This window comes from Anopheles cruzii, chromosome 2, assembly GCF_943734635.1.
Source record: "Anopheles cruzii chromosome 2, idAnoCruzAS_RS32_06, whole genome shotgun sequence".
Lineage (NCBI taxonomy): Eukaryota > Metazoa > Arthropoda > Insecta > Diptera > Culicidae > Anopheles > Anopheles cruzii.
In genome coordinates this window covers 35,960,009-35,984,103 of record NC_069144.1, presented here as the reverse complement: position 1 = coordinate 35,984,103, position 24,095 = coordinate 35,960,009, and the positions used below count along the sequence as shown (strand labels likewise).

Genomic DNA, 24,095 nt, shown 5'->3' with positions numbered 1-24,095 from the left:
GAAACATACTTACCAGTTTTACGTATCTTTTTTGCTCCGGTTTGCTATCCATTTTATTGCTGAAATGGAGATAAACTTATAGTTAAAATTCAAAATAACATCACAAATAAAAATCTTTGCTTGTTAACAAACCTCTGTTTTCGTTTGTTTGTAAACAAACCTCTGTTTTCGTCTGTTGACGTCGTGTTATGCGCCTCGTTATAGGGTCTGCAGACCCACAACGCTTTTGACACCTACTGATCGCTTTACTGTCAAAATTGTCGCGGTAGGAGGCTGTAATATCTGTTGTTATGTGCCGTCTGGCACCGCAGGTAGAAATTTGTGCAACGTCGGATAGCAAATTTACATGTTTTTAATATAATTCCTGGAACGTGTCCATTTCTCTCGAAGAAAAACAAATAAAAAAAAACTTAAAGAGAAAAATTTAGAAACATTTAATAATTAAGCTTAAAAATAAGGACGATCACTACAAAGACAGTCTACGGACACCCTTTTGCTGCAAACGGTACCGGTTGATCTCTTCTTCATACACCTTCAGCTTGTTTTCCAATTCATCCTGCTCTTCCTCCATATCGAGAATGATTTGCTCCCGCGACTGCAACTTTTTCTCCAGCACAGTGAGCTAAAGAAATGTGAATAGCCACACATAGCCAGCGGATTAATGTTTTGCTCTGCGAACAAGAAGTCTGCTCGACGATGTCCTACCTTATGTTTATAGGGCAGAATGGCCAGTTCCTTGGCACTTTCGATACGTTTCTGGTAGGATTCCTCCATTTTCGTAAAGTGCAGCTGAAAGTTGTCCGTCAGCTCGTTGCGCAGCACAAACTCTTGCATAGCGAGCTTCTTCTGGAAAGACGCGTGCTCGGCGCTTTTCTGCTGCAGTTCCTCGCGCAACTGCTGCACCTCAAGTTTTAGCCTGGACAAAATGGAAAACAAAAAACATCTAATAGGATCCGACCAAAACTAACGCTTCGTACCGCCTCTCCACTTACGTTTCGTTCTCCCGTAGCAAGTTAGGCAAGTCGCTCTTGCCCGACGGGCTGCTTATCGCCTGCGCCAGGAAAAACGAATATCTAGTGCTCTCTGGGGCCTTCGAGAGCATCTTCTGTTCCTTGCGAATGACAATTTGCTTTGCGATCGATGAAAAGTTCAGCACATTGATGTTTTCGTCGTAAAACTCATCGGTTGGGTACACGTTCACGATCATCGTCATCGGTTCCTTGCCGAGCAGCGCCGACTGCACGATCATGGTAAGCTTCGAGTCTCGCACCGGCACCAGATCGTGTACCTTGCGCGACTTTTGATTCTTGTGCACCGTCTCCAGGCAACGGCCGAGCACCAGCAGCGAGTTGTTGATTTTCTGGGCCTCCTTCAAACGGTCGCCCATGTTGCCCGTTTTCTTCAACCGCTCCGAACCGGCCAGATCGCAAAACTTGTACACCGACTGAGCGATACGTTGCGTGGCAACCGAGTGCGTGATAACGGTGATGGTGAAAATGCTGTGCGATCGGCTCGAATTGCGGTTGATGTCGGTTGAACCGTAAGTAGCACTCTGCAGGCCGTACTCCAGCAGATTGTAGGCACCCTCCTTCGTGCCGGCGTACAGCGTCGTCAGCCCCTTAATGTAGGCGTTTCCTTCGTTGGCCAACACCTTCAGCGGTTTGCGTTTCGAATTGACCAAATCCAGGTTCAGTAGATCGTACACGTTCTCGTTGTAAATCTCGACGAAGGAAATCCAAATGAAAACCCGGCGGTCGCCCAACTGTAGCGGTTGGAACTGTTGCTGGCTCTGAATGATGGCGCTGATTTGCTGATCACCATCCTCACTCTGCAGCTGATCTTTTACGGCGGCCAGCTTACGCATTTCCTCGATCACCAGCTCATCGCTTAGCAGACACGGTTTCATGCCGTCCATCTTAAGGCCAGGCTCGGCGGAGATGGACTCCTGCAGTTCCTCGTAGATGTGTTCGATGAAGCGCGGCACAAGCCCGGGTTGGTGCTGATTGCCGAGCAGCGTGTACGTTTTGCCCGACCCCGACGTACCGTACGTTAGAATGGTGGCACCCGGTTCTCCCAGACCCGGCCGTATCATAGGGCGGATGCTCGAGTCGTACACATCTGCCTGCGATACGTGATCATCGAAAATGTGACTGAAAGTGTATCGCTTTTCAGACGACATCTGATTTTCCCCTATGCACCGTGCGATCAGCATACTGTCTTTGATCTTCAATCCCATCCGGCCAGAGTTGCTTTTGGCGTACGGACGCAACCGCAAACATACTTTCACCGTCTCTTCATCCTTAAGTTCGGTTGAATCCTCCGCGTCCGCTAGCTCATCGGAGTGCTCTTCTAGTCCGGTTGCCGGCGACGTTTCCTCCTCCGGTATTGCGGCACGCGATTGACGCTCGGCAAGCAACGATTCCCAGCTGCTGCCCTTCGTAGGCCGCGGACGCTTGCGGCGATCGACGCTGCTTTCGGCTGCCTCCAGAAAGGATGGTTTTGCTTTATGCATTCTGTTTTCTACGAGAGATGTGAAAAGAAAGAAAACAACGTCACAGCAGCACGAAACATCCAAACAGCAAACCACCATTTTGTTGAATGATTTTTCCCAATATTCTTCGTTGCGAGTTTGTGGTGCGTTTCATACTCACCAAAACGTTACGGAATGTTTGAATCAATCAACGTAGCTTGCCGTGACCGTAAATATTCTGTTGTTTGGTGTGCGAAAAAGTGTGCGAGAGATTCCAACTCCCGTCCGTTGCTGCTGTTATTCTAAGCTTTTGTTCGATTCTGACATTTGTATATTGCCTTTCGCTTTACATCCGTCTCTTTTTAACGGTGAAGCGCGATCTTTGCTTCGAATTCTACTTATCGTTTTCTCCCGAAAAACAATGTCGCAATCTGACAGCGCGCAGTCACTCACGCAATGTGAGTGACCATCGCGGCAGCTTTTGACAGCCGCCGCTTGCTTGGCTTGTGTACCAAATGTTGTGTAGCTTCGTTCGCGCTAGAAATTGTGAATTAAAAAGTATTATTAAAAGAAATTATTGCACGAGGCTCAACAATGATGGACGTCGTGAAAACAGAACGCAACCTGGCGATGGTTGATGACTGCACCACGAATGATGCAAGCGGCGCTAGCTTGATCGGCGTCAACGCTGTTGGCCCTATGGTCAGTAATGCGGGTAGTGGCGCAGGCGGCGGCGGAACTGCTCCCGTAACCCCAAAAGAATCAACAAAATCTCAAAGCGTCCGCCGAACGGTCACCAAGCCGATCTTTGAGAAAGACAAGTACAGCTTCCTGTGCGATCTGCAAATGTTCCACGACAAAAATGGGTACGCCCCGCGGTCTTAAGGGAACGATCGATACTAGCTAGACCTGTAATCCGCCCTGTGCGTCTATTTGCAGGACACCATTTGCGAAACTTCCCAAGATAAGTGGCCGCGACGTTGATCTACACAAACTCTACTCGGTCGTCATAAGTCGCGGAGGATGGATGAAGGTAAGTCTAACCGCCCTTCCGCTTGGGCGATAGACGCATAACTCCACTCTGGACACTCGATCGTAGGTTAATGCCCGTGAAGATTGGGACGAAGTGATTGAAGAGCTCGATCTGCCGACGCGATGTGTGAACAATGAGATCGCACTGAAGCAGATCTACATTCGCTTTCTGGATCGCTACGAACGAGTAAACTATCATGGCGAAGATAAGGACCCGGGCGATGATGAGGACGACGAGAAGCGGTTACATCGGCGCTGGACGGTCCGGGCACTGCACACCACACCGAGTGTGTACAACCACCACCAGCACAACGTCCCGGAAGCGCTCCGCTCGTCGTTGAAGCTGTCCGAAGATCTGTACCGTGCCTCGGAGTACGATAAGCTGATCCTGTCCCTGCTGTCACCGTTACCGAACGAGCAAGACTTTGCCATCAACGTGTGTACGCTGATGTCGAACGAGAACAAGCACACGCTCAAGATCGATCGCTGCCCGCGGTTGGTGTACGCACTGTTGGCGCATGCTGGCGTTTTCAATCACTTTACGCTGCGCGACACCTTCGATGAGTACTATTCGAACATCCGGAAGAACTCGCTGCAGCGCTTTTGGAGGGAGTGTCTGTTCGAGAAACCGCAAGTGTTCGAGCTTTCGATGGAAGATTACTTCGCCAAAATGGACACCGATCCGAGTGCACTGATTGCCAGTATCTACCGGGAGGAAGAGCAGCAAGAGGAAGACGCGGAGGACGACAAGGAAAATGACGCCGACACAGACCACACCGAAGTGGCTCCCAGTCGGCTCAATATGGCCACGCTGCGAACGTTCCTGTGCCTCGGGACGGGGCTCGGAACGAACGACTACATCGGCCAACGGGTGCTGCAGATTGCGTCAATCTTTCGCAATCTGAGCTTCAACGAAGAAAACCTTTCGCTCCTTGGCCGCAATCGTACGTTCATCCGCTTTCTCATCATGTGCTCCAACGCGCGCTGGAACAACCTGCACCACCTTGGGCTCGATATGCTCGGAAACATTGCCAACGAGATCGACGTGAACGACCCGCAATCGGACGAAATCACGCGCTGTCTTCTGTCCACCGTCTCCGAGGGATTGGAAGGTGCCGATCGCGGTGTCATTATCAGCTGCCTGGAGGTGCTGAGTAAACTGGCACAGAAAGAAGCGAACGAGGACAATCTAAATCGCTGCCTCAACCAGCAGCTGTACGATCAGATAACGCTCTTTCTCTTTCTGAACGACATCATGCTGCTGCTCTACACCCTCGAGTGTATCTACTCCCTGACGTCGATGGGCGAAAAACCGTGCCAAGCGATCATGCACGTTCGGGGTGTGCTCGATACGCTCGTTTCGCTCGTGACGGTGGAGGCGCAAAGTTACGGGCCGGACGCCTGTATACTGATGCGTGTCGTAGAAACCATCCCGGGCAATATGGCTGGCCCTCAGGGGCCGTTCCAGCCGGCAACGCCACCGCACGGTGCTTCTATGCATACCAATCCCGTGCCAACAATGGCCCAGCTTACCGTTCACAAAGATGCACCATCCGGAACGGTTTATTCGACACCGGAAGTGCCGAAAGTTCCAAACGCCAGCAACAGCCCTACCGTTGGCAGCAATAAACCCATGCCCGCCCTTTCCGTGACTCAAATGGTCACTTCACAGCCAGCTTCCCCTGCCACGGGCAACCAAATGATCACACGTCCACCGGCGGCTGACTCGCCTCAAGTTTCTGTCAACATTATTGCGCGGCCCGATTCGATGGCAGCCAACACAGACGGTAGCCGGACGGTAGTCTCCGGAACGACGGTAACTGGCGCATCCGTCACCCAACCACCGACCAGTTCTCTGGCCGCAAAGCACATGCAGCAGCAGCAAGTGCAGGAGAGTGAACAGTTTGCCTGTGCCTGGCTGAGAGCATCGTTCGAGATGCACACGGCACCGGCCATCCGGACCGATCAACAGGAGGTCTACAAACTGTACATGGCGACGAATGCGAAACTCGGTCGAAAGGTGATCGTACCACCGTCACACTTTCCACGCTGCGTCCGCACCGTGTTCGGAGCCTCGGTTGGTCCGGTGCAGTTTAAGATGGAACAGAACGGCGTTGAGTCGATCAGCACGTTCTACGAGGGGCTAAAGGTGCGCGCGAAACCCTTGTCCATTGTCCACAAGGGCACGGTGCTGGTGAGTACACTTTTGATTTTTGACATTCCTTTCGCCCCACCGAACCACTCCTCCGTCGGGGCCGGGGACTTACCTTGTTCTCGGTCTTACAATCTTATTAAGATAAGATACCTGCACTTATGTACAACTTATCTTGTCGAATGGAACCGTTTAGTGAATATGCAATTTGTACATTTTCACGATTATTGTAATTATAAGCCATATGCTCACTCTACCTTCACCCATACAGTGGATGACGAAATTAACCTTAGTTCAAGAACACAAAAGATTTTATGAAATACGACGATGAAAAATTTGCTTTAGTCATTAAAAAATCAATCAAAAACATTAAATAAGATGTGTAAATGATAGTTTTGGTGTATTTAGAGATGATTGATGCAAGAGAAAAATTTTGGTCAAACATATTTGGAACAAGCCAAATTTCTCTTCGGCGAAAATAACCTTAGTATTCGCAATACATACCATTCCGCCCAGGCAGTGTAGCCAAACACCCTGGTTTTGTTATGTGGCCTTTTCTACAGTCCTTATGTATTGTTTTGGTATAGATTGGTCCGATTAATTTGGCTAATTCTATTAAATTGAGTGGGATCTTTACGCATACTCCAAGGTTTATGAATAACCACATGTTTTCATGGGTTGGATGGTCTGGACAAAGATGTTAATACCCTAAAACTTTGATATTATCATCCACGAGATACTGTATGACTACTTCTGGCTTGTGGATTGCCGCACCATCCTGTGGTGCGGGAAAATCTTCACCAATAAGACTTGTTCCATCTTGAATGATTTTTCTTTCGTCGATTTTTGACCAACTTTCGAGTCAGCATGACCAGGAAAGGTCACCAACTTGTAGGATTCATGTAAATAATACCTCCCTGGAACATAATACCGTTGTAATTTGTTTCCTGATTGATGATTCAGGTCCTTATAGCAGAAAGTTTCAACTCCTTATAATGAGAGGTGAATCATACCAAAGATTCATCACTCCAAAACAGTTTTCTCACAATAAACGAGGTTTCAAAGCACGCAGATAGTAAAATACTGTTCTTTTTTCGTATTGGGCATCGTTAGATGCGGAATTTTGTTGAAAACAAGGCCAGAGTTGTCTACATGCTATAGGCTACGTCGAATGATATGCACGGAATCGAGTTGCATACCTTCTGATTTTCGTTTTTCGCCAATATTTTAGGCGGATTGTAAATGGTTTGTAGAAGAGATATCCAGTATACGTTTTCAACTCGTTTTGGTGTTAATTTCTTGCGGCCACAAACTTTAATATGATGAATACGACCTTCATTTTCATACAGCTTGATTATTGCTGCCGATTGCTTGCTCGCTTTTGTCGAAAATACGTGCAATATCCCTATCAGTTTTACCACTAATACTCAAATTAATAACTAATTTACGTTATTAATTGGTAATCTTGGGATATTTAGAGGGTTCTACCATATTTCAAGCTGAGAAACAACATAATGTCTTCTGAATTCTTCACCATGCGTTTCTCAGCTTTAATTCTGCATTTTGCATATTAAAACATGTAAAATATCATGTTATTGTTGCTCATAAATTTAAAAAATGTACTCTAGTTGCTTTATTACCGAGCAAAACGAAGGAAATGGCCGCACCAGTCTACTAGATTACATCTAAAAGTCATTTTATCGCCCACATTTTAGTCTTAGAACCTCAATCTAATATTCAACGTCTCAAATGGGCCATTCAAATAGAAGAGGTACTCATATTTTCACATATTATTCAAATGTTCACGAGCTAAGGTTAATTTCGCCATCCACTGTATGTTAACAATTAACAAAAACTGCATTGATCGCCCCTCGGATCCTTATAGACGCCCAACATTGAATATGTAACCGCTAGCTCCGCTTTGAGTAGCGCTGCGCCACCAGACTGTGCCGTCGGCCCAAAACAGGTTCCCAATGCTGGCACCACGGCAGCAGCAGCAGCCACATCCTCTACAACCACTCTCACGACGGTTCCGATCGATGTTTTCCCAAACGGAAGCCGATTGGCCACGGCATCGGTCGTATGCTCGGCGAAAGGGCCATCGTTGCCGGTACCGTCGCTTACTTTCACAACGCCCACCACGGTAGCGACGACCGTACGATCGTCTTCCGTTATAGCAACGGCACCGCCGGCCTCATCGGCAACATCCCAATCCGTTCAAAAGACCCCCCCGTCACACACTCCAACGATCACCACGCAACCGCCCAAGACGCACATCTCGAAGCACCTGGCACCGCCGTATAGTTCGACACCGGGCACGGTCACGGTAACAGCCGCCGCACCATCCTCCACCAAGCAGCAGCAGCTAATAGTGACACAGGTCGGCGGCAAGAGCGTGCTTATCAATCAGCCCACGGCCACCACCGGCGGTGTAAGAGCGAAACCTTTATTTTCCACAATTTCCTCCGTTCATCGTAAAACCAAATTCTCAATTCTCGGTTCCCTGCTTCTATTTGTTGCTTGCTGTTTTGTTTCCTTTGTTTGCAAGTGAATGTAGTGTCTGTGGCCACCACCCAAAGCTCGACACTAAGGCAGTGGCTGTATAATTTGGTTTCGTTTGTTGCTTCCCGCTGTTGCCTCGCTCTTCATTTGTCGAAGACGATCATTTTGTTTAATGTATTTCGATTATTTGCTGTGCGATTCGTTACTTTTCGTTGCAGCTTCTGTTGTGATGTTGTGTTGGTGTGTGTTTCAATGTCCCCGTTTCACTGATAGTGATATGGTTTACAGTTCCGTAGTTTAGTTCCTTTAGCAAACTTACCGTTTTTCCTAAACAGGATCATTTCGCACATTCTTCCCTTTTCTTTGCTTTCGTCAACAGCAACAGCAACAGTACCTTCCGCCGACACCGTCGTCTCCACTGTTGCAGCAGGTGCTTAGTGGGGAGCAGAAGAACAACGTGATTGTCCTGAACCAGACAACCATCTCACCGCACCCAGCACCACAGAGCACAACCCCATTGCTTCAGCACCAACCAGGGCAAGGTAGTGTGAGTGTGCAGCAACACCATCACCATAGCACCGGCACAACGACGATCATGAACCAGTCGGGCACGATCTCTTCGACGACGACCAATCCGTCGGCTCTCATCAAGAGCTTACTGGCGAACAAGGTAACGACGAGCGCGGTTCCCGAAAGCACGCTCGCCACCGCCGTCGCCACTGCCGCTGCTGCTGCTGCTGCCACTACTCCTTCCAGTAGTTTGTCTACTACCAACATTACTCCTACTACCAATTGTTTGATTGCACCGAATGTGAATGTGCGTCAGGTAACAGTAGTGCATTATTCTAGGTCTTTCGCCGGCGTTTGTAAAGAGGGAAGGAAATGCAACCGAGAGAGAGGTTCACTGTTGGTAGCGAATGTTTGTTCAAGTTCGCGATGGAGGCGCATGGTCGCTTATTGTTTCAATGCAAGGACCGCGACGGGAGCTATTTTACTAGGTTGTTCATTATATTCGGAGCCTCGATATCAAGGAGCGGTGCTACGAGCCTGATTTTTTTGTGATATTGGTACACTCTTCAAACGAATGTATGCGAAGTTTCATTTCAATCGATCACTTACTTTTTTTTTACAAGCCATTTAGTATCGACATGTCACAGTATTTTTTACAATGGAAAAAATCAAGTATGTGCAGTGATTTAATTTTTATTTTTGGAAGGTTTAAAGGCAAAGGAAATTTATGAATCAATATTTAAAGTGTATAAGGACTCTTTGCCTTCAATTAGGTGGTTAAAAGAGGGGATTCTGAGCTTAAACATGGTCGTTGTAGCCTTTAAGATGATCCATGTCAAAAACGTCAAAAAACAGACACAACACCTGAAATCGTAAAACAATACAGGATATCGTTTTCGAAAATCGTCCAATCACTGATAGAAATTAAATACAAGACCTAGCCAACTTATTGAGCAGTACAACCAATATTTTGACTGAGGTTTTGGGTTCCAGAATGCACTTAGCAAAATTGGTGCCGCATTCGATAAAAATGGAAGAATGCAATGCAACAAATGGCAAAAATCCATGAATTAAAGTTCGAATTGTTGAAGTTTCCACCCTATTCATCAGATTTGGCCCTTAGCGACTTCCATCTGTTTTCAAACCTAAAAAAAATCCTGCGCGGAAAGCGGTTTTCATCAAATGATGAAGTCATAGCAACTATAAAGCATACTGTGACGTGACACAAATACTGTCAATACTAAAAGGCTTGTAAAAAAAAAGTAAGTGACCGATTGAAATGAAACTTTCCATACGTTCATTTGGATAGTGTACCAATATGACAAAAAAAAATTAGACTCGTAGCAGTTATCGTATCGTAGCCCTCTGTTATCGAGGCTCCGAATTTAATGAACAACCTAGTAGTTTTTTTTCTAATGCTTTCGTTTGATGCAAAACTTAATTTAAACAGTTGCAAACAACCGCAATCTATGCTGTATTTTTCCATCGATATTTAAACGATGATGCCGTACTATGAAGGTTAACGATTCCATTAAAAAATACCGGTTCCTTCACCTCGAGTGTAGCAACGAACGTACAGATTAATCCAAACATGGCAGATGCTTCAGCTTAATCGATCGCGCCAGTGTGTTTCCTTTGCATGTGTGTTTGTATTTTTGTTAGAAATTTTAAAGTTATCATAAATTTAAAACCACTACTTCAATTTACAGTGGTCAAGATTCCTGTGTATAAGCATGTTTTTTCTACATTACTAACTTTATCTTCCCGATATGCTTGACTTGATTGAAGTTTGTATTAGATGTTTGCCTCTAATGTTTGGATTGAAAATAAATTCAAACCCCAAATAGATAAAGGAAAGTTTCCATTTTAAAAACTTGCCTTCGGTTCTTAGTATTTCGTAAAGTAGATTTAACCGGAAGCAGACCACGTGCGCAGCTCCGTAGGCTTAAGTTTGTTCAGATAATTTGTTTGTGAGTGTGTTTTGTAACTGAAAACATTAATCAGCATACCAACACTGACTTCTTACCACAACCGGACAATGAAAGGACGGACGGACGCAGGCACATTTGTAACGTTTTTGTTTTTACCTCTTCCTACCGCATCACCTGATCGCAGGTCACCCAGCGGCAGCAACTACAGAAGCAAAAACAAATGATCGAGCAAAAACTTCCGGGAGGAGCGAACGCGTCGGTTGTGGTGACCTCGAACAATCCGAACAATTTGACCAACATTAAAGTGGGCAACTCGACCATCTCGATCAAGCCAGGCACGTTGCCAACGAACACCGTGATCACGGCCACGAATCCACACGAGGCACTCAACGCTCCGCCGCCCTTGGCCCCCCTGAGCCAACCGGGTAGCCAGGGTACGCTCATCAAAACGATCATGCAAAACGAAGCGGCGTCCCAGATGCACCAGCAAAAGTTGCTTCCGAATAAGGTGCTCTCGGAGCTTCTGGAGAAGAAACCGGGCGAAATGATCATTGCCGGTGAAACGACGATCAAGCGTAAGATCGATGTCGATGCAACGGCCGAACCACCCGTCAAGCGGATTGAGGTGGCCGGTGGTGAGAGCGGCAAAGTGAAGGCTGCTGATCTGTACGCCGAACTGGCAGGTTCCATACTGGCCGGTGAAGAGCTAGAGGATTCCGATACCCGTGCTGCCCGAGAAGCGGAACAGTTGAAATTGAAGCTTCAACTACAACAACAGCAACAACAACAACTGCAGCAACAGCAGCTTCAGCAACAACTGCAGCATCAACAGCAACAACAGCAGCAACAGCAGTTTTTGCAACAGCAATTACAGCAGCAGCAGCAGCAGCAGCAACAACAACAGCAGCAAATGATTTCGATGCCCGTTCCGATGCAAAGACAAATCATCGTTACACCAAACAGTGGTGGGACGCCTCAGATGATCATATCGGCCCCGCCATCCGCGACCAACCCTCACCAACAGCAGCATTTGACTTCGCAAACGACGGCCACTATCAAAACGGACAGCGGCTACCAAACGGTACCGATAATCTTGCAGCACAATGCAGCGATTACCCAAGGATCGCTTCAGATACAGAAGACGTCCGGTACTTCCGCGGGTCCTCTGATGCAACAGGCCGTCATTTCCGCACAAACACCGCAACCGCCACCGACTCAGTACATTCTGGCCACGAATCCACAGGGTCAAACGTACGTCGTAGCACAGCAAGCGCCTGCGCCACAGTCGCAACCTCAGCTTCAGCAAACCGTGTTGCTAGCCCAGGGATCGTCTCCGCATCACATGGTGGCCCAGCAGCATAGTTCGTCGCAAAAAACGATCATCATCGTACAACAACCGCAACAGCAGCAACCCCAAGCGGCCCTGCAGCAAGCACCGCAGCAGCAGCAACAATCGCTCGTACCGGCCGTCGTTAGTCAACAACAGCCCCAGATTCACAGTGTTCAGGCAACAGCCTTCCAAGCGCAACAAATCGCCGCAATGCAAGCGCAAGCGGCGGGAGGAACGCAAAAAATCTTCGTTAACCAGCAAGGTCAACAAATTCTCATGACTCAACTACCGCGCCAGGTAATTGTTAGCCACGCCGGTATGGCGATGGGCGGTGGGAACCCGCCCGGAACTGCCATTTTCACCTCGGCAGCCCTATCGTCGCATTTGTCGGCCGCGACCACCACTTCAACCGCTGGTACCATGCTTCCCGCGGCGGGAACATCCAGCTCGGTCGGAGCAGGGACGATCATCGAAAAGAAACCAATCTACATCACGACGAACGCACAGGGCAACACGATCAGCTTTGAGGGCCCCCCGCAGCAGCTGCAAGTACAAACGTCGGCCAGTGGTCAACTGCAACTGAAACATATCGGACCCGGCACGCAGGTTGTGAACGCCGGAGGGCACATAATACAGCAAACTGCCACCGGCCAACAGACAATACAATTCATTCAGCAGGGACCATCTTCCCAGCAGCTGCAACAGCAGCCGCAAGCAACGCAGCAAATTGTGTTCCAGTCACAATCATCACCCGGACCGGCGCAAATTATCCAGCAGCAAATCATACAGCCGGCCCCCGGCCAGCAACCGCAACAGATCATCCAAAAGGTGCTCCAACAGCATTTAGCACAAGCGACCAAACCGAATCAATCGCAAATCATAACCATGCAAAAGCAGACAACCCAGCAAACGGTAACGATCGGGCCTCCGTCGAGCATCTCGATCCAGCGTCAGTCCGGCGGCATAGTTCTCCCACCCAAAACGGTCACCACCAGCACGCCATTATCAGCGACTTCGAAACAGCAAATCATTCAAGTTGTTCAGCAGAAACTAACGACGAATGCCGTCAGTGGTGCCACCATGACTTCGCAGCAGCAGCAGCAGCAGCAAGCCTTCGTCACTCAGCGTCCCATTCTGCCGTCCGTGCCACAAACGACAACAATCAGTCAAACGGTGGTTGTGCCAGGCAGTGGCACAGGAGGACCCATGCCAACACCGGCACCAATGCAATCGATTTCGGTCACACCAGTCCAGCCGACGCCAGCACCACCTGCGGTGGCAGCGACAACACCCAACGCAGCAGCGCCAACGACAACAACCGGTGGATCACCCTCGACCACTCCGGGCCCGGCTATGGCAAACACTGGTGTCCCCACGGCGGCCCCCAGCACAACCCCAGTAACGACATCTGGTGCCGTAAGCCCACCGCAAGCAAATGTGGCCGCCCAACCCGGAATCCAAATGATACCACCTGCCGATCCGCAAAAGTTCGTCGAAGAGGAAGACGTCGATCCGAGCTGGCCGTGGATTTGCGATTGGCGTGGTTGCCCGAGAAAAAAGTTCAACTCGGCCACGGAAGTATTTCGACACGCGTGCCTCGTCCACTGTCCGGACACGGTCGACCTTAGCGCGGACATCTACTGCCAGTGGGGCCCGGGGGCTAGTTTGTGTGACAATTTACCGCGCAAGCGCTTCTCGCTGATGACGCACATCTTCGATCGACACTGCACGGCAGAGGTAACTGAGATATGGTGTACGATGATGCTAGGGGCAAGCGTTTTCATTTCTTTCTTTCCACAGTCATTTAAGGCAGCGGTTCAGAGGAGACTTTCGGGGGGCCCACAGCACCCACCGCAGCCATATCCGGTGACGCTAATCCGTCAACCGACTGTCACTGGCGGTGCAAATGCTACGATTCGGACGGTGGGCGTATCGGGAGCCAGCAACACATCAACCGGTGGTCGAGGATCGCCAGCGCCAGCGACGTGCACAAAGATTGATCCTTCGACTGGTTCTGAAGGAACTGGATCGGCCCCGGCAGCCGGAGGGTCACCATCCAGCACGAACGGACCGGGGCAACTGTCAGCGGCCGGTCCTGCCGCCCTGCACGCAATCAAACGCCACACGCTGGAATACGTCAACTCGAAAGAATTTCAGGTAAGGCGACAGATTTCCCACCCAGACCAGGCTGGTTATACATTGTTGACCAATCTTCAGGATGAAATGGAGGGCCCCGTGACGAAAAGTATTCGCCTTACATCCGCTCTGATCCTTCGCAATCTAGTAGTCTACAGCCATTCGGCCAAACGGTAAGCTGAAAAAGAACGAAGTCGATAACTTTTCATTTACTTACCTCATTTGCGCTTCTTCTATTCCCGCGCAACCCCAGCAACCTGCGAGCGTACGAAGCACATCTGGCCGGAGTCGCACTGAGTAACGTCGAATCGAGCCGAACGGTGGCACAGTTGCTGTTCGAAATGAACGACACCCAACCCAACTACTAATGAACACGCATTTGATTTCTAGTGTTAGATCTTCGTAAGCTAGCGCTACCTTTTGCTCTTTAAAAATCGCCTTACAGTGAGCGTCTGAAGCTCGCCGAGCTGAAAAATGCATTTTATTTTAAATGTGAAAACAAACATGAAAGAGTTTAGTCAGAAAGAGTGTAACTAATAAAGTTGAACCTGACACAGTAAATAACGAAGCAATGATCATTCGTAGTTTACTTCAGACCGATGTCGATTCCGTGCGATCGTAATTATTATCTAATCTTAGTGGCCTTCAGATCATTTGTCAGTCCGTTGCCATTCCAAGCACACGTGACACGATTTCACGGGGTCACAATGAAATTTCCGAGATAGAAGAACTTTCATAAATTACTGAATATGTAGAGCGCTATCGATTGTTTCCAATCAACCAGCAGATCGAGTCTGATGATAACAATAGCACGCGCGAATCGAAACATCGATGGTATGAATAAAACCAATTTACAGTGAAACTACGTTGTCCGAGGTGGTTCATTTATGGCCCGAGAGAACACAACCACACCAGGGCGTAACAAATGCAGTGAATGCAGAGGAAAACAACACAGTGGAAGTACTGTTGGCACTCTAAAGCTCTAAAGCCTTTATTGTCGATTGTTCGTGTATTGGGCGACCCGGTGGAGGCGCCCGGTTCGGTCGGGTATGAGCATCATCCGCGGCAACATTGGCTCTTTCACAGGCTAAACTGGCTCCGTCTACGCGTTCCGGCTCTTAAACGCGGCTCGGCGGCTTACAGGTCGGAGTCCACTCCCATTCGAACCAGTTGATGCACGTTCGCACGGCGGAGTCGAACATGCCCTCGGTCGGGCAGCGACGGTAGGTGGCAGCAGTTCCGGTGGTTGTGCACTCCCAGTACGCGGTCGGGTCCCAGTTGTTGCGCCAGTAACGCAGTGGCACTTCCGCTGCATTGCAGAGCGGCTGCCCATCAGAGTCGTCGCGAACGCAGCCGTTTGTCGTTTGTCCGGACACGAGTGTCAGGAACATCACGACGAGAAACAACAGCACGGCTACGCACCCAGAATGCCAAAAACAACGAACGTGAACGATGAATTCTCCCAAGGCCTCGCTGGTGTACCACTTGATCGTGGAATCTTACCTTTCATGATGACGACTGAATGTGGTGTTTTCACTCCCAGTTGCAGTTTGCTATTCAAGGTGAACTCTTTCGGAGCGTTACGAACGAATGACACTGTCCTAGACACTGGCCATAGTACAGGGTTATATAGCAGCAACCGGCGCCAGCGCGAGAGACAACTTCTTCACCATGGCGATATGGCGATATACTGCTGCACGATATCAGCCTGATACCCTTCTTTACGATAAGATATACACGAAGATCTCTTACCATCGATAAACGTATCACAAAAGCGGTACCCCTACCCCGGGCCACGGGCTGCGCTGAAGATCGACAGCAGCAATCGGCGGCAAACGACATCCAGCAACTGTCCCCCGATATGAATCTCAGAACACAACACAAACGCCATTGATGGCCTCCGTTCGCTAGGATGTTGTGGCGCATATATCGGGAATGTCGCGTCATCGAACCGTGTTGGGCTTGGGGCCTTTTTCGGCACGGAGACATTTGCGCCGGAAACGCCCTTGTCGCCCTACGATTTCAAAGTCCAATGATCATGTAAGTGCCGTGTAAAGCACCTTGTAACTCAAATTCCAAGCCATTCACATTGCGAAGCGAACTTGCTGCCTTCTCACCGGAAACAGGTGTTTGTTGGTGTTGGTTCGCGCTTCGAATCTAGCTTCGTAGGACCATTTATTTACATCAGAATAAATATTCAAACATTTACCCTGCTACTTTTCATTCTATACACTTTTGCCGCATTTGTGCAGTTTACGCAGAGCATTGAGCGTTTATGCGTTATTTTATAACATTGGTTACCATTCTTTAACATACATAATAATACTCATACTTCTGTGACATCAGCTCTTCGGCCAGTTTGGTGTGTTGTGGTTCCACTGGTAAGCCTTTGTTGCAATAGCAATTAGGTCTACTATTTCACCGTCGTTATCCATCTACAATAGTATACTAATCCGCGGATCTTCTCTCACTATTTTTGGCTTGACTTCTCCCATTATATCACATGCCGTCGAAGAGACGCTAGCGACAACTGAAATCTTACTACTCTCGTTACTGTACATTAAAAACAGTTATTGATTAAAATAAAAAATCGAAACAACTAATCAGCGATTTGCCAATTAAGCTGAGCATTCAACATTTGAACGATCAGCTCAATTGAGCGGTAACTCTTCAGTGATCCTCGATTCTGAACCTGACATGCAAACACATTCCCATCCGGTATCTTTTCACGGTGAGAGGTTGACAACGAAGAGAATCGTTTTTGTGTGGCTCTCTTCCGTGAAACGATAGTGGCTGTCGGATTGGGATGGTGATGTTCGCCCATGGCCATGGCCCGACCGTGATCACGCACCATCATGCACCTTACAGCCGTTCACAGAACGTGTAGAGTAGGTTACGATCGTGAAAGTGGTACACATTGTTGATGTGCCGCAGCACCCGTCCATCGATCAGCCGACGAGCGTAGTGCGTCGCATCGGTTCGATCCTTCGCTAAACCAACTTCCAGCAGCCAATCGACAAACACCGTACCGTAGAACACTCTCCGATAAACCTTGATACGCCAGCTACAACCGGAACGAAAAAAGGGGTTAAGTAAATCGTTTCTTCATTTGCAAGATCATCATTTTATCCATTCATTCGAACGATCACTTACCGAATGTCTTTGGCGATCGCTTTCCGGCAACGCTCCAGATGGTGCGTCGTAAACTGATCGCAAACGTGTCGCGTTTCCATGCTCAGTTCGTTCCAAATCGGTAGCTGCAGCAAGTTGGCACCGTACCACAGTTTGCGCCAGAACTTCATCAGCGGCAGCAGAAGCTCGCCAGTGTCCGTAATAAACACCGCAAGCACGATAATGCTCTGGCCAAAGTTGAGAAACGCATCGAGAAACGTAAGCTCAACGTAAATCCCGGACATACCCTCCATGATGAGTGTCCACACAGAGAGCGAAAGGCCGACAAACATGGAGCAGAGCAGCAGTATCAAGAGCACCATATGGCGCAGGATTTGCTGCTGGTCGATCGTTTTGTCAAACTCAAGCGGTTCCAATCCGTCGTTCGCTTGTTCGCGGTACCGTTCGATCAGTGACTGACACTGCTGCTTTGCCGCCGCTGGACAATTGAACTGCGCCGAACAGAGTCCACTCGGTTGAGCTTCCGACGAGCCAACAACGTCGTCGTTGTCGTTGTTGACGCTTTTCGTAATCCCCAGATCTTCAATGTCCACCACTGTTCTGACGGTCGATACGCTGCTACAACACCCGTTGACTCCATTTTGGCCACAACCACCACCTGCTGCTGGTCCTCCACCATCGCCACCGCTACAGGAACCCACCATATTAGCACCATTGGCAGGAAGAATCTCATCGTCACTCGACGTGATGGAGCGCCGCCGGCGATGCACCGTACTGTTTCCATGGCCCGCTGGCGACAGAAGATTCACAGCCGAACCGGAAGCGAGCGTACTAGTGTCGGTGTCCGGCGAAGAAACTTCACGCGAAAGAGTCAAATACCGCTCGTGCCGCTTCTTGAACCGCTGGTGCAGTATAAGGCAGCCCACCGTGACGATGAAGCACATTACGAGCAGAAAAACAGCGATAGCTGCCTGGGCGTTGCCATACTGGAAGCTGGGATTACGCTTCTCCGTCGGTGTTATGTTTTTCCCATCGAGAAAGCATAGCAGTGACACCATCATCGTCGGTAAACCCCAGGCAGCGGCAATCTAACACGGCAATGGGGAAAACGAAATCAATTAAACACCACAAAGCCACTGAAAACTGCGTACAATACACTTACAAAAATGGGCCACAATTTGAGCACAAAGCAAAGGCTGCGGCACTGCAGAAAGAGGATCGTGATTGCCAAGAAGGCCGTCCACAGGCGGCTGCTGTAGCAGCCGATGGTAAAAAAGTAGAACTGGGCGTACATCTTCCACAGGCTGTTTTGCTCGAGCGTTGACCACAGAATGACGCCAACGTTGCAGATGAGTTGCGAAACGAGCAGACAGCAGGTGACACGATGAGGCATGCGCTTTACCTTGCGGGTCAACGCGAACAGTAGCAACACCCAGACGCCGGCCACGATCGCCACTATGCTGATGTCGAACGAAAACTTATCCAACTCGTGCAGATAATCGGCGGGCGTTAGGTTGGTTATGGTGATCATCTTCGCCGAGATGAACATTAACGGTGCGCTGATAAACGTCGATGCTACCATGCTGCTGGCAATCTGGATGGCGAATAGATGGACACGGGACGTACGTACTTAGTCAGCTTGCAAGTGCAGGCAGCAAAATATTCCATTTCATTCCGATCATTCTCTTACCAAGTCCACATCGCGGTTGTACTGCGAAGCTATGACAAACACACCGGGTGCGGCCGGAAACGTACCATACAGAAACCCGAACGTGCTCAGATCGGTCGTTTCACTAAAGTTGGCGCCCGCGTTCATGATGTTGACCGTTTGGCGCGTCACGAGCGGAAAGACAAGGAGCTTTACGAGGATCAGTATCCCGGGCAGAATAAGGCCCGGGCCCTGTAGTGTCGATGCTTTGCCCACCATTCGGAGGCCGAGCAGAAAGAGCGCCGTCGCGGAGAAGGAATTGCCAAGCGAACGGAGAACGCTCGAAAGGTACACCGGCAGTCCGTTTGGGAAAATTTGACCACCGGCAACACCGAGAACCGTCATGAGCAGGATGGGATTGAAGAATATCGATTCGATGGTTTTGAAGACGACCAACGCCTTGCCTTTGAGGATTTTGCGACGGTTTTGGGCGGCAAGCTGCGGACACGTGGACGCCGGTGGACGGTTCGCCTGTTCGACCTCTGTCGACTGTAAAGAAATAGAAAGTTGAACAAAAAGCGAAGCTCGCATCATTACAATCGAATCTGAACAAAATCTCCTTTTTGGGATGCTCCTTTCTGACCATTTCCATGCATGTCAATTCTAATTTCTGTGGGCAGTAAATGCATGACTGCAGTTCAATTCCACTCCCTCAACTCTACCTCCTGACACTATTATTAGTGCAATGAAAAAATTAACACGTTCAATGAACTGCCGGCCGGCAAAAACCACTTGCAACCATAATCACCGGCAGTATTGTACAATCATCGCACGAGTAATCATTGGGGCGGTAGTCATGTTAAACGACATGTAATGATTGTGACAATGTCGTCCCACTTTTCCAACCCGTCATGAGGTTAACGAGCGCATTTCCGCAACAAAAAAAACATTCGGTGGGCAGTTTTTATCGCACGAAAAAAATGTAGATGCACTTACGTTGTTAAGTTCATTTTTATCCTTGATTTTTGAAATTTCCATCAACACGTATCCGATCGGGTTCAGGATCGCGAGCGAGATCGGTGCCAGTAAATAGATATAGGATGCGTACTCCGGGTGTAGCTTCGAGTACAGTGCCGATACTGAAAGAAGGAAGGAAAACGTCGTGAAACTCGAGGTCGTGGTGAACCGCGTGATCGCGATTGAACGCTCCCACTTACCGATTGGATAGCCGATGGCAAAATCGTTACTCTGGGTGCAGAATATGGCCAGGAGGCCGGCGCGGCCATAGTTTACCGGCCGGGCGACAAGCAGCGAGATGATGGCCACCGAAACGAAAACGATCGTTTTCGAGATCAGTATCGACAGTAGAAAATTCCAGTTCACGGTGCTCCAGTCGAGCTCGGCCAGAGACAAGAAAATTACCGACGGGAGGGCGAACGTGCCGACGAACGTGTTGAGACCCTTTGCCTCGAAGTTGCTGATGATGTTCAAGCGGCCGGCAAGGTAGCTACGGATACGGAAACGAAAATCAGCCAGCGGGAAGGGAAGCAGTTTAATTTAGATTATATTTGTACAAGACAGTAATATCTACAGTAAGTGATCATGAGTAGCGGCTAATAGAATTGTGAGTGCTAAGTAAAATTGTGAGGTGAGCGTTGTATGAAAAATGTATCATTTTAAAGAAATGTCATTGATTAGCTTCAATAATATCCGAAGATGAAATATTTTGACACAATGTGAAATTTTCAACCCTAAATTATTGCGTCTAAAATTAAAACACTTTAAATTCCTAAAATGTCTCTCACTGTTCACAATATTTTTCCATAGTTTTCACAATTGTGCATTAGAATACGACAAAAGGAGGAGAATTTAAAGGAGAATTTTTTTGAGGAGAATTTAGAACCCGAACGTTTCTAAGCCTTCCAAGGATATTTTGTGTTCCAATTTGAGGAAACATGAATCTGACTATTCAATGTACGTCGGTAACGTTCTGCCAAATATTGTGGATGAACTAAGGTGATTCAATATAACCACACTCTGGCCGGACTGGGAAGCTAACCTTTTTATGCTGCGCACTCTGTATCCTCTGATATAGGCAAAGTGATTCATACCGATTCGCATGCATACTATATGGAATAATGTCGCCACAAACAAGTGCCGCTAATGTCTTTGGGCAATCGCCATGAACTTGTCATCGCCCCATCATGGACGATATAAGCTTGATGGTGCTTGAAGCCCCGGTGTGGCGCGACTGAAAGGTTTCATGCATTGATTGCTCTAATTGGAAACGTATGCCCCCGGATAGGCCCGAACAGATCTGCCGACGCAGACAATAATCGCTTTGCAGTCTTGCGTGAGTCAGGACCCACTGTTCGGACCCACGGTTCATTCGCAATCGCCTTCCGGAAGCATTGCGGGGAGCGAGCGAGGGTAACCGACCAAGGTAATCCGTCCGTCGTCGATGAGATTTTCCGTCTTTTGCCCGACGGCCAGGGGTCTTTTGCTTTTTGGGCCACCAGAGACCCTGAAGCAGGCTGATGGCATTTGGTCGACTGTGCCAAACGTCACCCATATTTCTTTGATTCTTCCGATTGGGTAAGCCGCGGTTGATTTATGGTCAAAACATGTTTTAAATACACCGCCGCTATCCGCCAGTAGCCCATCACTGAGCGTGCTGTGCTGAACGGACAATCGGCTTGGAAACCCGTTTAGCCCGCGGGCGTGTTGTTTTGTGCTTTTGCGCATTTTGCAGTGAAAGCGCTAAGTTGGACGTCACGTTTGTATAACTACTTGATCAGCAAAACTAAATCAGAAAAGCCGCTGCAAGTTGACGCCTTCAGCGCGAATACGTGGCCTACCTACTACGACGGTAGCAACCAACCAAAGCCTGCTGAACTGTTTAGTGTGAGAAGCTCCCTTGTTTTGCTTATTAATCTTTACTTTTGCATATTTTATCGAACGATCAATAGTGCCCGCCATCAGGCAGTGGAAAATATTTTTGTCATCGTCCGGTGCGAGGGGCTGTAATTTCATTAATGAAGGGTTACAATCGAGATACTCCTAATGCGGCGAGCAAAGCATCACGTAATGTCTCATGGGACAAACAATGCGCTCGCCCGCTTATCATTCCACGAGCGCCCCGCACAACTACGAAAGGAACCACTTTGAAAGAAAATAGGGAAAAATCCCCGTCCGATCCGCTCGCAAGAGCCATGGGGGCATTCGGTTCGGGGGCAGGAAAAAGGAGCGTTTGATGACGTGCAAAAATGTGAAGCATTCCAAGCGAAGGTACGAATTTCACTATAGAAGGTGCGTATTTCACTATAGGTCACGAAGGCACGAAGAAGTTCTTTTCCATTTTAGCCAAAAAGTTGGATTGGATCGCCATGTTAATTTGAAATGTTGTAACATCTAAGCGCTGCATTTATATTGCCAATTTGAATTTAAGTACTCGAAATAAAATACCACTCAACTATGCCACCCTGACAACAACCTGTCTTATCATTTTTTTTTTATCAGTTCATAAACGTTTGACTCCAAATCTTTAACACGATAGTTTCATTGCTATTTTTAACCGTTTTCATGCACGAAAATTCCCTACAGTGCGCCCACCGGTCGCCCACGTTCCAAAGGACAAAGGACCTTTTGCCAACCACCACTTTCCGACGCGCCACTCTGACGCACGCAGCAGTCTGGCCTTGTCGGAGCGAACGGCTTCGCCGCCGGGCATTCGGCAAAGAAAATCGATCCGAGCAGAGGAAAATTGCAAAATCCTCCGAAATGGAATCGCAAATTGATCCGTCCGCATCCACTTACCCGCAAATGATGATGGCAAAGCACTGTATGAGAGCCGGGTAGAGGTTGTCCATCGAGATCGTCGGCGTGGTGTCGTCCTGCGGCGCGTTACTGAAGTCGCTGCTGTCGTTATGTGCGGCCGCCACCAGAGTACCAAGTAGCACTGGCGCAATGGTTGCGGTTGTCGCGTTCGTTGTTACGGTTTCTTCGCTCAAGTGGTGCATCGCTGCGGCCGTCAGCGATTGGGCCGCCGACCCGCCGCCCGCCTGTACCCGTCCCATATTGCGCGGAATGTTTGTACTTCGTGCCGCAAACAGCCCGCCCGGTTGTGCGCTAATTTGTCACGGTCTCGGTGGCGGGAAGTGAGTGTTGACTCTTTTTTACCGGTTAGTTCCAACTACAATGTTTTTGTGTTTAAATTCTGGACCCTCGATCACTTTGTTCATCGTGGTTGCAGCTACGCGTTAGCATAAGGATGGTTTGTTATATTTCCCGACTCGGCAGCACCATTGTTACACTTCTAGTTTTGGTTTGCTTCACTTAGGGCCTCTAAGCTAAACCCGATCGCACGCAACCAAACACATCCTAAAGGGCTCACATTTCTCTTTTCATTTCGCTGTGGGCAGACAAAATAAAATTAGTGCCTTTGTTTTGCTTGAGATTGGACACTGGATAGTACTAAACACAACGTTACATCACAGCTTACGTGCACCCGTCTCTCGCTGGACGCACTTGGAGCATTCGAACGGTTTAATGATTCCATGTCACAATATGGTTATCATTAGCTAAACAATCCTCCACATCATCATTAGTGACTCCGCGTTTGATGACAAAGAAAGTAGACACAAACTCTTTGTCAACTAACGCGAGTGTACGGGCTGTCTTGGTCTGTTCCGTTCAGTTATCAACGATGCACATAAATTACCAAAAGCACCGCCGCCGAACAGCTGGTGGCCACCCCGATATGTGTCTATGTGGGTTATTGAACCATCGTTCCAGCCACCACGCATAAACAACCGCGAAACCTTAACCGACGCGACCATGAGACGGTTCGTGAACAAAATGCATCAACCCGCACGCGTTCCGAATGGACATCATTAGGAGCACCCCGAAAAAGGGAAGGTGAACACGTTTTGCGCGTCGGCGACCCGGGGCTATCGCAAAATCTTTTCGTCGACCTTGAACCGCCAAAGGGTGCAGCGGGGGGGTTTGCGCGATCGTCGCCTATGTTACTAAGCAACGCAGTGCTGCGATCGAATCCAGATCGTTGCGTGTCGATGGATGCTTGATTTCCGCAAACTATGCTGCGGTAAGAACCTGTAACATAAGTGAACTGAAGCGAGGTAGTAAGAAGCTTTGGTGCAATTGTTTTTTTTCTTTTAACCGTCTGCCACTTTCACTCTGTTCTCACGTTCCAAAAATAGATCAAACGTCCAGTGAAAGGCGACGGAAAATAG

At 48.6% G+C, this 24,095-nt stretch overlaps 4 protein-coding genes across 5 annotated transcripts; 1 reads left to right on the top strand and 3 right to left on the bottom strand.

Moving 5' to 3' along the window:
* Positions 1-466: 466 nt before the first annotated feature.
* Positions 467-2,512, bottom strand: LOC128268338 (kinesin-like protein subito). Its single transcript, XM_053005394.1, has 3 exons — positions 993-2,512; positions 706-916; positions 467-622 (listed from the first exon to the last, which is right to left on the bottom strand). The coding sequence occupies exons 1-3, from the start codon at positions 2,510-2,512 to the stop codon at positions 467-469; spliced, it is 1,887 nt and encodes a 628-aa protein (XP_052861354.1).
* A 552-nt stretch (positions 2,513-3,064) lies between these two features.
* LOC128278969 (AT-rich interactive domain-containing protein 2) lies at positions 3,065-14,631 on the top strand. Its single transcript, XM_053017692.1, has 9 exons — positions 3,065-3,336; positions 3,410-3,503; positions 3,570-5,696; positions 7,540-8,085; positions 8,536-8,982; positions 10,782-13,664; positions 13,728-14,084; positions 14,145-14,236; positions 14,317-14,631. Exons 1-9 carry the CDS (start codon positions 3,065-3,067, stop codon positions 14,429-14,431), a joined length of 6,933 nt encoding a protein of 2,310 aa, XP_052873652.1. The 3' UTR covers positions 14,432-14,631.
* A 403-nt stretch (positions 14,632-15,034) lies between these two features.
* LOC128267896 (uncharacterized) lies at positions 15,035-15,648 on the bottom strand. Its single transcript, XM_053004846.1, has 2 exons — positions 15,567-15,648; positions 15,035-15,477 (listed from the first exon to the last, which is right to left on the bottom strand). Exons 1-2 carry the CDS (start codon positions 15,571-15,573, stop codon positions 15,182-15,184), a joined length of 303 nt encoding a protein of 100 aa, XP_052860806.1. The 5' UTR covers positions 15,574-15,648; the 3' UTR covers positions 15,035-15,181.
* Positions 15,649-16,219: 571 nt separating this feature from the next.
* On the bottom strand, positions 16,220-23,127 carry LOC128277118 (integral membrane protein GPR155). Of its 2 annotated transcripts, none has more exons than XM_053015571.1 (7): positions 22,660-23,127; positions 20,061-20,350; positions 19,840-19,982; positions 18,886-19,392; positions 18,358-18,789; positions 17,217-18,283; positions 16,220-17,127 (listed from the first exon to the last, which is right to left on the bottom strand). In XM_053015571.1, the coding sequence occupies exons 1-7, from the start codon at positions 22,917-22,919 to the stop codon at positions 16,926-16,928; spliced, it is 2,901 nt and encodes a 966-aa protein (XP_052871531.1). In that variant the 5' UTR covers positions 22,920-23,127; the 3' UTR covers positions 16,220-16,925. The 2 variants fall into 2 exon arrangements, with proteins under 2 accessions (XP_052871531.1, XP_052871539.1); XM_053015579.1 differs by having other exon boundaries at positions 18,886-19,374.
* Between the last annotated feature and the right edge of the window lie 968 nt (positions 23,128-24,095).

Bases quoted from the DNA above. Each gene is read 5' to 3' on its own strand.
- LOC128268338 (XM_053005394.1), bottom strand. From the start codon at position 2,512: ATGCATAAAGCAAAACCATCCTTTCTGGAGGCAGCCGAAAGCAGCGTC. The intron at 917-992 runs GTAAGTGGAGAG...CATTTTGTCCAG, and splicing joins TTGCTACGGGAGAACGAAAC to GCTAAAACTTGAGGTGCAGC. The intron at 623-705 runs GTAGGACATCGT...ACATTTCTTTAG, and splicing joins TTCTGCCCTATAAACATAAG to CTCACTGTGCTGGAGAAAAA.
- LOC128278969 (XM_053017692.1), top strand. From the start codon at position 3,065: ATGATGGACGTCGTGAAAACAGAACGCAACCTGGCGATGGTTGATGAC. The intron at 8,086-8,535 runs GTAAGAGCGAAA...TTTCGTCAACAG, and splicing joins CCACGGCCACCACCGGCGGT to CAACAGCAACAGTACCTTCC. The intron at 14,085-14,144 runs GTAAGGCGACAG...ACCAATCTTCAG, and splicing joins TCAACTCGAAAGAATTTCAG to GATGAAATGGAGGGCCCCGT.
- LOC128277118 (XM_053015571.1), bottom strand. From the start codon at position 22,919: ATGGGACGGGTACAGGCGGGCGGCGGGTCGGCGGCCCAATCGCTGACG. The intron at 20,351-22,659 runs GTAAGTGGATGC...CCGTATCCGTAG, and splicing joins TTTGCCATCATCATTTGCGG to CTACCTTGCCGGCCGCTTGA. The intron at 18,790-18,885 runs GTAAGAGAATGA...TTCGCCATCCAG, and splicing joins ACAACCGCGATGTGGACTTG to ATTGCCAGCAGCATGGTAGC.